Consider the following 13,029-nt stretch of genomic DNA (forward strand, 5'->3'; position numbering starts at 1 on the left):
GCGCTGCTTTAACTGGTAATTGCGCGGTCATGCAAGGTTGTACCGAAACAAAATTTGCGTCCTTTTCTTCCCACAAATAGAGCTTTCTTTTGATGGTATTTGATTGCCTCTGCGATTTTAATTTTTTGCGATATAAACGGAAAAAGACAGAATATTTTTTTTAAAAAAAAGATTTTTCTTATAACAAAAAGTAAAAAATATCGAATAAACTAAATTTTAGTCAAACATTTAGGCCAAAATGTATTCAGCCACGTCTTTAGTAAAAAAAAAAAAAAAAAAAAAAAAAAACGCAATAATCGTATATTTATTGGTTTTCGCTAAAATTATAGCGTCTACAAACTAGGGTACATTTTCTGGAATTTACACAGCTTTTATTTTATGACTGCCTATCTCATTTCTTGAGGTGCTAAAATAACAGGGCAGTACAAAACCCCCCAAATGACCCCATTTTGAAAAGTAGACACCCCAAGGAAACTGCTGAATATTTTTTTTTTTGTTCCAAGTGATTGAATAATGACAAAAAAAATAAAAACATTTTTTTTTTTACAAAAAGTTGTCACTAAATGATATATTGCTCACACATGCCATGGTTACATGTGGAATTGCACCCCAAAATACATTCTGATGCTTCTCCTGAGTACAGGGATACCACATGTTTGGGACTTTTTGAGAGCCTAGCCACGTACGGGACCCCGAAAACCAAGCACCGCCTTCAGCATTTCTAAGGGCGCAAATTTTTGATTTCACTCCTCACTACCTATCACAGTTTCGAAGGCCATAAAATGCCAAAATAGCACAAACCCCCCCCCCAAATGACCCCATTTTGGAAAGTAGACACCCCAAGCTATTTGCTGAGAGGCATGTCGAGTCCATGGAATATTTTATATTTTGACACAAGTTGCGGGAATATGACAAACTGATTTTTTTTGCACAAAGTTGTCACTAAATGATATATTGCTCACACATGCCATGGTTATATGTGGAATTGCACCCCAAAATACATTCTGCTGCTTCTCCTGAGTACGGGGATACCACATGTGTGGGACTTTTTGGGAGCTTAGCCACGAACGGGACCCCGAAAACCAATCACCACCTTCAAGATTTCTAAGGACATACATTTTTGATTTCACTCACACAAATCTTGAAGGCGGTGATTGGTTTTTGGGGTCCCGTACGCGGCTAGGCTCAATATTTGTCAATATTCAATCACTCGGGGCAAAAAAATTTAATATTCCATGGACTCAACATGCCTCTCAGCTAATAGCTTGGGGTGTCTTCTTTCCAAAATGGGGGGGGGGTTGTGTGCCATCTTGGCATTTTATGGCCTTCAAAACTATGATAGGTAGTGAGGAGTGAAATCAAAAATGTATGCCCTTAGAAATCTTGAAGGCGGTGCTTGGTTTTCGGGGCCCCGTACGCGGCTAGGCTCCAAAAAAGTCCCACACATGTGGTATCCCCGTACTCAGGAGAAGCAGAAGAATGTATTCTGGGGTGCAATTCCACATATAACCATGGCATGTGAGCAATATATCATTTAGTGACAACTTTGTGCAAAAAAAAAAAATCAGTTTATCATATTCCCGCAACTTGTGTCAAAATATAAAATATTCCATGGACTCGACATCCCTCTCAGCAAATAGCTTGGGCTGTCTACTTTCCAAAATGGGGTCATTTGGGGGGAGGGGTTTTGTGCTATTTTGGCATTTTATGACCTTCGAAACTGTGATAGGTAGTGAGGAGTGAAATCAAAAATTTACACCCTTAGAAAGCCTGAAGGCGGTGATTGGTTTTTGGGGTCCCGTACGCAGCTAGGCTCCCAAAAAGTCTCACACATGTGGTATCCCCGTACTCAGGAGAAGCAGCAGAATGTATTTTGGGGTGTAATTCCACATATGGGGGGAGTATGCTTTGCGCGTGGGTGTAAGCGTTACTGGCACTAACTAGCTACCTAGCGGCACCAGCGACACTAATACAGCGATCAGAAAAACGATCGCTTAGTGACGCTGGCAATAGGGGGTGAAAGGGTTAACTCTAGGGGCAATCAGGGGTTAAAACCTTTATTAGAAAATGTATGGGGGTACCTAACGCTATAAAAACCTAGCGGGCGAACCTCAAAAAATAACTAGCTACCTAGCGGCACTAATACAGCGATCAGAAAAACGATCGCTTAGTGACGCTGGTAATAGGGGGTAAAAGGGTTAACTCTAGGGGCAATCAGGGGTTAAAACCTTTATTAGAAAATGTATGGGGGTACCTAATAAAGGTTTTTACCCCTGATTGCTCCTAGAATTAACCCTTCCACCCCCTATTGCCAGTGTCACTAAGCGATCGTTTTTCTGATCGCTGTATTAGTGTCGCTAGTGCCGCTAGGTAGCCAGTTATTTTTTGAGGTTCGCCGCCATGTTTTTATAGCGTTAGGTACCCCCATAAATTTTCTAACGCTATAAAAACATGGCGGCGAACCTCAAAAAATAACTAGCTACCTAGCGGCACGAGCGACACTAATACAGCGATCAGAAAAACGATCGCTTAGTGACGCTGGCAAAAGGGGGGTGAAAGGGTTAACTAGGGGGTGATCAAGGGGTTAAAACCTTTATTGGGGGGGTAGGGGGCTACCCTGGACCTGACAATAACTGCCTGTCACACTGACACTAACTGCAGTGATCAGTAAATGATCACTGCTATTTAGTGACAGTGTGACAGGGGGGGGGGGAGATCGGGGGGTGACGGGGGGGGGGGGGATTGTATGCCTATGTGTCTGTGTGTCAGTGTAGTGCTTGTGTACTCACTGTGTGATGTCTCCGCTCCTCCGCCGGACGAATATACCGGCGGGAGGAGCAGTGACATCACTTCCTCCTCTGCCTGTGTTTACAATGCAGGCAGAGGAGGGCGAGGAGGAAGCGGATTGGCTGGGGAGCGATCGCGAGGGGGCGGACAAAAACGAACCGCCGCCCCCTCATCCCGGATCGCTCCCAGAGTCACCGGGACCGCCGCAAGTACCGGGGGGGGTCCGATCGGACCCCCGACCCACGTCTAGGCAGGGACGTACAGGTACGCCAATGTGCCTGTACGTGCCATTCTGCCGACGTATATGTACATGCGGCGGTCCGGAACCGGTTAAGCAATATTCATTTGTGTTACTTGTCTTCAAAATAGCACGGATAAAATAATTTTGGACATCTTGTTTGATATTGTAGAAAAATTGTAACTCTCCCAAAGCACAGATTGACATATTTCCATAAATACAATAATATTTTTATATTTCAGTATAAACATTCTGACAGTATATGGAGGCACAATGCCGCGATACATCAATGGTTCTGACACCAATGCCGCGTACACACCATCACTTTATGTGATGAAAAAAAAAGACATTTTTTGTGAAGTAAAAAAACTACGTTGAAACTTCAATTTTCAAAAACAACATTGCCTACACACCATTGTTTTTTCAAAATGCTCTAGCAAAGCGCGGTTACGTTCAGCACTATTTTCTATTGAAGCTTGCTTCATAACTTGCTTCTGAGCATGCGCGGGTTTAAAAACGTTGTTTTAAACGTCGTTTTAGCCTACACACAGTCATTTTAATTGACGTTTTTCAAAACGTCGTTTTTTTTTTTATCACATAAAATGATGGTGTGTACGCGGCATCAGAATAGGGATGGATTTAAACCAGTCAGTTTATTGTTTGCTGTGTGTCCCGTTGGGAAGATTTCACATCAGTTCAAGCCCTGGAGACACAACAGGAAATGAAGGAAAATATCTACAAAGTGAGGAGAACTCCCTACTTGTTTACACGTGCGGCTATTATTGCTGCCTCTCTGAAAAATGATCTGCTTTTCAGAAGGAGTTTGACAGGGGTCACCTTTTCACCACCTGTTTTAACTCTAAAAATGCCAACTCACAGTGCCACAACTGCACGCATTGCATGCTGTTGCAGGGCAGTTGGGCGTGTCCCTATTCAGTTGTATGGGTCAGGTTCGGCAGCAGTACCACCTGCAATTTTGACATGCCATTACATTTTTGCTGTGGGTGTGATGCCATGATATGGTCCATGTCCAGCCCTATGTGGCTTCATTTATGTGTTTAGGTGGGCAGTTGGAGAGCAGTAAAACAGTGGTACACCCTCCTGCTTTTATTGTCCCCTGGCTGCCTGTGTGAATGAGCCCTTCCGCTGACCATACAGGATTAAAGTGGAAATTCCATGCAAAAAACAAAATCCCTGCATCTATAGACACCATGGGCCAGATTCAGGTAGATCGGCGCATAGTTATGCCGGCGTAGCGTATGGAATATACGCTACGCCGACGTGATGCAGAGCGGCGAGCACAGTATTCACAAAACACTCGCTCCCAACGTTGCGCCAGCGTAACGTAAATTCCTTGGCGTAAGCCCGCCTAATTCAAAGTAGGTGGAAGGTCGGCGTGATCCATTTAAATGAACCGTGACCCCATGCAAATGATGGGCCGAACGAACGGCACATGCACCGTCCCGTGGACGCTTCCCAGTGCGCATGCCCAGAATCATGTCGGAACGAACGCCTAAGATACGTCGAATCACTGAACGTAACCTACGCCCAGCCCTATTCACGTAGTACTACGTAAACAACGTAAAATACGACGGCTGTTCCGTCGTCCATACCTTTGCATTGGATGCGCCTCCTTTAGGTGGAAAAACTATACGCCGGACGTAAGCCTTACGCAAACTGCGTATATTATGCGCCAGGCGCCACTACGTTCGTGAATCGCCGTATCTCCCTCATTTGCATATTTGCAATGAGACGACCAGCGTAAATATGCGCCCAAGATACGCCAGTGTAGGAAAGTTACATCGGTCGGAGGAAGCCTATTTTCAGGCGTATCTAGTTCTATGGGCACGGCGCATAGATACAACGGCGCACGTTGACACTTACGCGGCGTATCTGTAGATACGTCGGCGTAAGTGTTACGTGAATCCAGGCCCATGGATCTAACACTAACCTCTCTATCCCTGTAAAGAAAAAAAAATGAGTATACATACCTTTTAGAAAGACAATCTAACCCGCTCCTACCGGATCCCACACTGAGCTGTCAGCCGCGGATTTACTGTAGAGGCGGGTGCAGAGGAGACAGACCACAACGGAATCCCTATAGTAACTCTATGGGTGGTGTCACTTCTCATACATTTCACTGCCGTTGTCGGCCATGTCCTCTGCAAAGCAGGTCAGAGAGAGAGAGAGAGAGAGAGAGAGAGAGAGAGATTATGCTGTTGCAGAAGGAATCTTAGATGGAGAAGTGAGACCTCTGTGTCCTTCACCCCCGGTGTCCGGGGAGGGAGAGAACCCCAAGGCCAATGTCCTAGCCGCTTACTTACTTCTACCAGATAACGATAAAGAAAAGCTTATGGCTACAAATACTAAGCGACAGGATACCTTTGGATTACCTGTCTGAGTTCGGTATCTGAATCCCGCTTATAATAGGAAGTGAGGGTGGGGGGGGCTGCAAGACGCTTGTGGTTGGATCTCCTTGGTGGACATTGTTTTGCCTGGGCCACCAGTAAAAAAAAGTTTAGTTGTGTTCGTGATAGGGTGTGTCTAGAGTTAGGTTTGTGGTAGGCCATAGAGGTAAGGAGATCGTATACGTACCCTTTCTCGTTCTTGTACTTGGTCCTCAGATATGGTTTTGGGCATATTTTGATGATGAAGTTTGAGAGCTGCATGATGTGAAAGACATGTTGGTCAGGAAGATCATAATCAGAGGCTATTGTTTGGTAGGGTTTAAGTCAGCCGGTGGCTGTATCATAGAGGGAGGCAACTTGGTTTAGGCCTTTAAGCCTCCATATGTAAAAGGTTTTGTGGTGGGTAGCCTGTGGAAACATGGGATTACCATATATAGGTAGATAAGACAATATGTGTAAGGAAACCCCCAAGCGCTTTCTGATGTCTCTCCAGGTGATGACTGTATCCTGAATGAGTAGACTATATTGGAGGTTAGGTGGTAGCAATTTTAGGTTGCTGTGAATGAGGGATGAGAGCTTGTATGGGCGCGCCATGCCTGACTCCATTCCGAACTTAGTGAACTTTGAGACCTGAACTATCCAGTCTAAGCCTATATGTAGTAAGCAAGATAAATGATACAATCTAATGAAAGGAAGACTTGCCCCTCCTTCGCTCTTCAGGAGATATCATTTTGATAAGCAATTTGAGGTCTTTTGCGGTGCCATAGGAAGGTCGAAAGAGCTCTGTTAATCTTTTGTACGTCTTTGTGTTTGATTAATACTGGTATAATTTGCATTGGATATAGCTGTCGAGAGAAGCTAACCATCTTGTAGAGGTGGCATCTCCCGGAGAGCGATAAAGGAAAGTCCATCCATGCTTCCAGTTCACTAATTATTTTAGATATCAAAAAGGGATAGTTTAGTGGTTAAGGAATGTACACACGATCGGATATTCCGATAACAATTGTGTGATGGAAGGGTTTTGTTGGATAATCCGACCGTCTGTATGCTCCGACAACAGATGTTAGTTAAGCATGCTCTCAAATTTTCCGACAACAAATGTGTGCCGTCGGATTATCCGATCGTGTGTATACAAATCCGTCAGACTACAATCCAAAGTACAAACATGCATGCTCCGAACCAATGCTTTCCATACACAACATTAGCAGAAGTTGCCCAAAGGGTGGCGCTAAAGAGCTGAAAAACAATGTAGTTTCATGTATGTTGGCTGAAAACTTTATGCCGTCTGTATGCAGAACAAGTTCTCGGCCAACGCCCTTCGAAAAAAAATCCACAGATTTTTCAGATGGAAATCTGATCGAGTGTACGAGACTTTAGACTTTTGTATTCGTCCATATCCACAAGGTGTGTGCATCCAATCCCAGCGTTTTAGAAGTCCATGAGATGCTGGTTCAGCATCCAGCCCCACTGCCTGTCAAAGTCTAGGAGAGTGCATGAGAATTCCCTAGCTGTGGATAACCTCAGAAGGGAATTTATGATGGGTGGGTGTTGGGTAGAATGAATAAGTTGGGCATATATTGTTAGGATAGGGGTGTGGGTTTGAGAGGTGGTATTTAGGGGAAGGAAGAATATAGAAAAAAATAATTCTTCATAAATTTTGGCCAAAATGTATTCTGCTAAATGTCTTTGATAACAAAACATCCCAATAAGTGTACAGTAGGTGTTTGTGATATTGTGTTTTTAGCACGACAGCGTCGCGCTGATACTCGGCGACATGGTGCCGAGATCTCGCCGACATCTCGCACTCACTGGAATAGTGACAGCACATCCCAGCAAGCGCGTCATAGAAGCGACGGGAGATCCGACTTGGATTCCCGCCAATTCTACACGTGTGCGGCGTTTGTTATGAATCCTGAGGGGGAAGTCCCCGCCGGATTTTAAATAAAAATCCGGCATGGGTCCCCCCCTCAGGAGCATACCGGGCCCTAAGGTCTGTTATGGGTTGTAAGGAGAGCCCCCCTACGCCGAAAAAAACGGCGTAGGGGGTCCCCCTACAATCCATACCAGACCCGTATCCAAAGCACGCTACCCGGCCAGCCAGGAAGGGAGTGGGGACGAGCGAGCGCCCCCCCTCCTGAGCCGTACCAGGCTGCATGCCCTCAACATGGGGGGGTTGGGTGCTCTGGGGCAGGGGGGCGCACTGCGGCCCCCCCCCACCTCAGAGCACCCTGTCCCCATGTTGATGAGGACAGGGCCCCTTCCCGACAACCCTGGCCGTTGGTTGTCGGGGTATGCGGGCGGGAGGCTTATCGGAATCTGGGAGCCCCCTTTAATAAGGGGGCCCCCAGATACCGGCCCCCCACCCTAAGTGAATGAGTATGGGGTACATCGTACCCCTACCCATTCACCTGCAAGAAAAGTGGTAAAAACACAAATAAACCACACAGGGTATTAAAATATTTTATTAGTCTGCTCCGGAGGCCGCCCCGTCTTCTTTATTAGCTCTTTTACCAGGGGGAGCTTCTTCTTTGACGTCTTCGGGTGGGTGGGGGCCGCCGTCTGGTTCTCTTCCACCGCCGGGGGGGGGGGGTGGCTTTTAAAAAAGCCCCCACCCCCCCGGCGGGTTTCCTCCGGCGTCTTCGGCGGGGCTCTTCTTCTTCCGCTATCCCGACTTGTCTTCTCCGATATCCGGGGGGTCTCCTTCTATGTTCGCCGCTCTCCGCTGTTGACTCGTCGCACCCCGGTTCTTCGTCTCGCAGTCCGGTCCCTTCTTCCGTGCTGTACGTCTTCTTCCGTGCTGTGACGTCATGTTCTTCACTTCTCTTCTTCTCCTGATGTTGACACGCCGGTCCTTCTCGCTGAAATGACGGATGCGCGCCTTGCATCGGACCTATATAGGCCTCACAGTCCCATCATGCTCTGTACCTACCCATGTGATACCTACCACGTGGTAGGTATCACATGGGTAGTTCCCTCTGTGAGGGTTGTCAACACAGAGCTCTGGCCTGTGATTGGACACAGCCGATCAGCAGATCCCAGCCATTGGACAGGACTTGCTGACAGGACACCACTGTGTAAAATCACAGCGGGTGCCAGTGGGTGGTGGGGGCGCACACCCCAGCCCGGGAAGCAGACAGCAACATACTGGGGGGGGGGGATTTGCTTGTTCGGGCCACCCATCCACAGTAGATCTAGGCAGGTGGTCTGCAAGTTAACCATACGCATGGCCAAGGCTTCCAGGTAATGTTTCCTAGGTAGGGATTTGTTCAGTGCAGAAGGTATTTGGAAGGAGAGGAATCAAAAAGTAACTAGTTAGGGGAAAGGAAAGGATCTTTTACTTTCAGCACAGGTCCTTTTCAATACCACATACAAATCCAGTGCACATATTGCTCCAGGTTTCCATATCAAGTCCACCTTTTCTGGACTCAATTCGCTTTAAAGGGGTTGTAAAGGAAAAAAATGTGTTTCCTAAATAGCTTCCTTTACCTTAGTGTATTCCTCCTTTACTTACCTCATCCTTCGATTTTGCTTTTAAATGTCCTTATTTCTTCTGAGAAATGCTCACTTCCTGTTCTTCTGTCTAACTACACACCGTAATGCAAGGCTTTCACCCTGGTGTTGAGAAAGCCTCTTGAGGGGGGAGGGGGCGAGCAGGAGTGTCAGGACGCCCACTAACACACAGCTCCTTTCTCTATCTGCAAAGTAGAGAGTGTCCTGACTTGCCTGCTCGCCCCCTCCCACCTCAAGTGGCTTTCTCCACACCAGGGAGAAAGCCTCGCATTACGGTGTTGAGTTACAGACAGAAGAACAGGAAGTGAGCATTTCTCAGAAGAAAATAAGGACATTTAAAAGCAAAATCGAAGGATGAGGTAAGTGAAGGAGGACTGCACTAAGGTAAAGGAAGCTATTTAGGGCAAAACATTTTTTCCTTTACAACCCCTTTAAGGGCCCATAAAATAAGCAGCGTGCAAATAAATCATTTAAAAATTCCTACCTGAAAAGCAAAGTCGTTTACTGGGTTCACCATCCCAGCATTGCTTCATCATCTCTATGGCTTCAGGAACCATCTTCTCAGTCTTCCAACAATCCACAAGTGTCATATCAGGTCGCATACCAACTGGTATACGACAAATAATGATTTCTCTGTTTATGGCTGTAGATATAAAAGACTATTAATATACCAAGATGGCTATAAACGGATGTTCAGGAAATCTTGAAGTGTAGAGAAGGTTGGGACGTACCATTATAGGGTTCTCGGCCTGACAATATCCACCAGATTAAAATCGCAAAGCTGAAAGCAATGGGACAGAGATAAGAACATATAAAGTTCACCAAATTTTGTTGACATGTTTTCTAGCGCCATAGACATCAGTGCCAGTATTTTCTGCAAATATCTCCTAAACCTTTTAGGTTAGAGAGATATTTGTTGCACCTACAGGTAAGCCTTAATCTAGGCTTACCTGTAGGTTAACGTGGTTGTAATGGGTTTACAACCACTTTAAAGTGATAATAAAGTCTGCTTTATTTATACCTACAGGTAAGCCTATAATAAGGCTTACCTGTAGGTACAGTAAATGTCCCCTAAACATATGTCATTCAGGAGGTATTTACTTTAAATGGCAAGTGGCATTATCACGCAGCACATGTGCATTGCACTCTCAATGTACAGTATGCCATCCATTGCGAAAGCTGTGCCATGGCCATGACGTCATTGCAGCCAAGCCAAATGGCCGGAGCCTGCAGATGGGGTGAAGATGAAAGCCCAGTCAGCAAGATGCCGGAGAGCTTAGCTTTAGCCCTGGACCACATTGGTGTGATTTGACATGTCAAATCGGTGGCAATTGCCGGCAATGGCACCGTCCTAATTGGTGCGATGCTGCATTTGCGTCGCCACACTGATTTCAAAAAGTAGTTTCTGTACTAGTTTTTGCGATTTCGAGGGGCCAAACATGTACTGAAAACATTATTAGTGGGGTGTGCACAGCGAGTGCAGTGTGAAATACATACAAAATAGAATACAATTATATACAGAAACTTACTTTATTCACATGGGTGTATGCCTGTGTGAGAGCCATCTTTGCCCGCACAGGATGTTCCATGTATCCCCAAGCCAACAGTCCTATTCATGTCAATTCGGATGCATCAGATACAACTGCTGCTTCTATTTTGACAGCCTGCATTCAGGGACACACACCCGCACCCACAAGGCTGCCAAATTGGGAGCAGTGCCAGTGTCCATGTCCAACGGGACTGCTGGCATGGGGATACAGGGAACACCCTGTGCGGGCAAAGATGGCGTACGCCCATGTGAATGAGGCCTCAAAGCGTGTTACTGTGTGTAAATGAATATAGGCATGCAAGTGTAAAGTCACTGGAAAAAATTTAGGTGTCTAACACGAGTACTTTAAGCTTGTATTTTACACAGGATTTTTTGCTAGCTTTGCCAGCAAGAACATGCATCTGCGCAGAAAATACACATATGCTTACATCTAGAAGCAGAACATGGCTTTAAAGGCAGGGGTCTCGAAAACGTAGGCCTGTGGCCCTTTGTTTGCCGTTATCCAGCTCTTGGGGTACTATTCCTTCTAGTGACACCAAAGATGGGGTATGATTCCTCCCACCAACACCAGAGATGGGGAACAAATTCTCCCACTGACAACAATGATGGAGCACTATTACTTCCACTGACACCAATGGTGTCATTTTTTTTACACCCACTGACCACCAAGCCTATGGCACTGTTTCCTCCCTCTGACCACAGTCCAGCCCCCATGAATTCTGAAGAGCAGTAAATTGGCCCTTTGCTTTAAAAGGTTTGGCGATCCCTGCTCTAAGGTTTAGTATAATTCTTTACAAAACTTACCTGTATACATCAAACTCTTTAGTTGGCTTGTATTCAAGGCATACAAAGGACTCTGGAGGCATGTAGGAAACTGTCCCAGCCATACCGATTGGAGCAGAAGTTTCATTTCTGGCAAGGCCAAAATCTGTTAGCTAAAATTAGAAGGGAATTGTGTTTTATAAAGTCCAAGAAGATTAGTTATGACCTTAGAAATCACAAGAAGTAGAGACAAGAAAAAAAAAAAAAAAAAAAAACGAGCTAATAAAATCCAAGCATACAGGAAGACATTCTGAACATAATTACAAGGGACTGGTTCTTAATCAGCAGTTTACTAACCTGAGCGGAGTGACTGTACCCTGACAAGGATTAAACAGAGAAGATTCCACAGAGGGGAAGGTGCCAGAAAGAAAAGCATGTAAGCTATGAGGTCAATCCAAGGATTAAACTACCCAGTCAGATGAGCTGCCAAGAAGTCAAACACAAATAGAATGAAGCCACAGGTTAGTGTTGAGGTACCCTATGGTTAGATGTTAACACAAGAACAAGGCACAGGAAGGAGACGGTTTTAGCTGAAGCTTAATTCAGGGCAAGCAGAATTCACACAGCACAACAAGCTCAACAAGTAACTTAGTATACGTGAATTCAAGAACTTAACTAAAATTTACAAGGAGAACACCATTAAAGAAGACCTAGAACAGCCATTCTAAACCAGGGTTTCATAGAACCCTAGGTTTCTCTAGAAATGGCTAGGGGTTCCTTGACCTGTGGCCAATTGACCTCCAATGTGATGGTGTATAGATAGTTCTTGGGTCAAAGTCACTTGGCAGCGCCAGCTACAGGACACCAATGATATTTTTGGCTGCTTAAAGGGTGGCATTTTGGCCACCACTATACGAGGGGCTCTCGTTCCACTGGCCACCAATGTAAGTGGCCGTTTTCCTCACTCACTCCCAATTAATTCGTTTTGGCAGGGGTTCCCTGAGACCAGGGCCATCTTTAAGGCAGGGCAAAAGGGGCAGCTGCTCTGGGCCCTGTCATTCTTGTGGGGCCCAAAGCAGCTGCCTCATTTTTGCCAACTATCCCGGTTTAAATTTCATTGTCCCTTGAAGTTTTAGTCCTGTGCTGTATCCCAATATCTCAGTGTCAAGTGCTGTGACTAATTTTGCCCAGCTCTGCCCTATTGTTGTGTACGGGTGACTCACCATATGTAAATTCATATGTAAATTGTGACGGCAGTGGCATTGACATGTAAATAAAGGCAGCATTCATATGTATATCATGCCCCCCTGAGGTCATATCCACCATCACCTATACTGAATGCTGCCCCACTGGGGAGGTAAAGGGGCATAATTAAAAGTCCTGCTCACCTTCCCAGTCCATGGTGTGCAGGCAGTGAGGAGATGTGCTGTAACCTCTAGAAACCAATCAGTGAGCAGTATTACTGTACAGTAATCTCTAGCAACCAATCTACAAGCAGAAATCATGTGCCCTAACCTCTAGCAACCAGTCAGTAAGAAGTAATCATATGCTGTAACCTCTGGCAACCAATTGCAATTGCTGCCTGATCTGTCAAAATAATGTTACTGTGAGTCTAGCTGCTATTTATTGTATGTCTCAGAGAAAGTGGAGAGCGAAATTGCATGGAAGAGGGGGCCCAAGATTTTTTTTGCCCAGGGTCCAATCAATATTAAAGACGGCCCTACCTGAAATTTAAAAATGATTTCAAGGCTTCCTGTAGGAGAAAAAGGTTGACC

General features: G+C 45.6%; 1 protein-coding gene across 4 annotated transcripts in view; it reads right to left on the reverse strand.

Moving 5' to 3' along the window:
* The window catches only part of LOC120920904 (ankyrin repeat and protein kinase domain-containing protein 1-like), a 50,518-nt gene that overhangs the window by 26,035 nt on the left and 11,454 nt on the right, over window positions 1-13,029 (reverse strand). For all 4 annotated transcript variants that reach the window (XM_040333328.1, XM_040333326.1, XM_040333327.1 and 1 more), the window contains 3 exons: window positions 11,297-11,427; window positions 9,675-9,724; window positions 9,428-9,586 (listed from right to left, as the gene is read on the reverse strand). In XM_040333328.1, the coding sequence (XP_040189262.1) occupies window positions 9,428-9,586; window positions 9,675-9,724; window positions 11,297-11,427 (340 nt within the window). The remainder of the gene's footprint in view (window positions 1-9,427; window positions 9,587-9,674; window positions 9,725-11,296; window positions 11,428-13,029) is intronic.

Source organism: Rana temporaria, chromosome 13, assembly GCF_905171775.1.
Source record: "Rana temporaria chromosome 13, aRanTem1.1, whole genome shotgun sequence".
NCBI classification, from domain to species: Eukaryota; Metazoa; Chordata; class Amphibia; order Anura; family Ranidae; genus Rana; species Rana temporaria.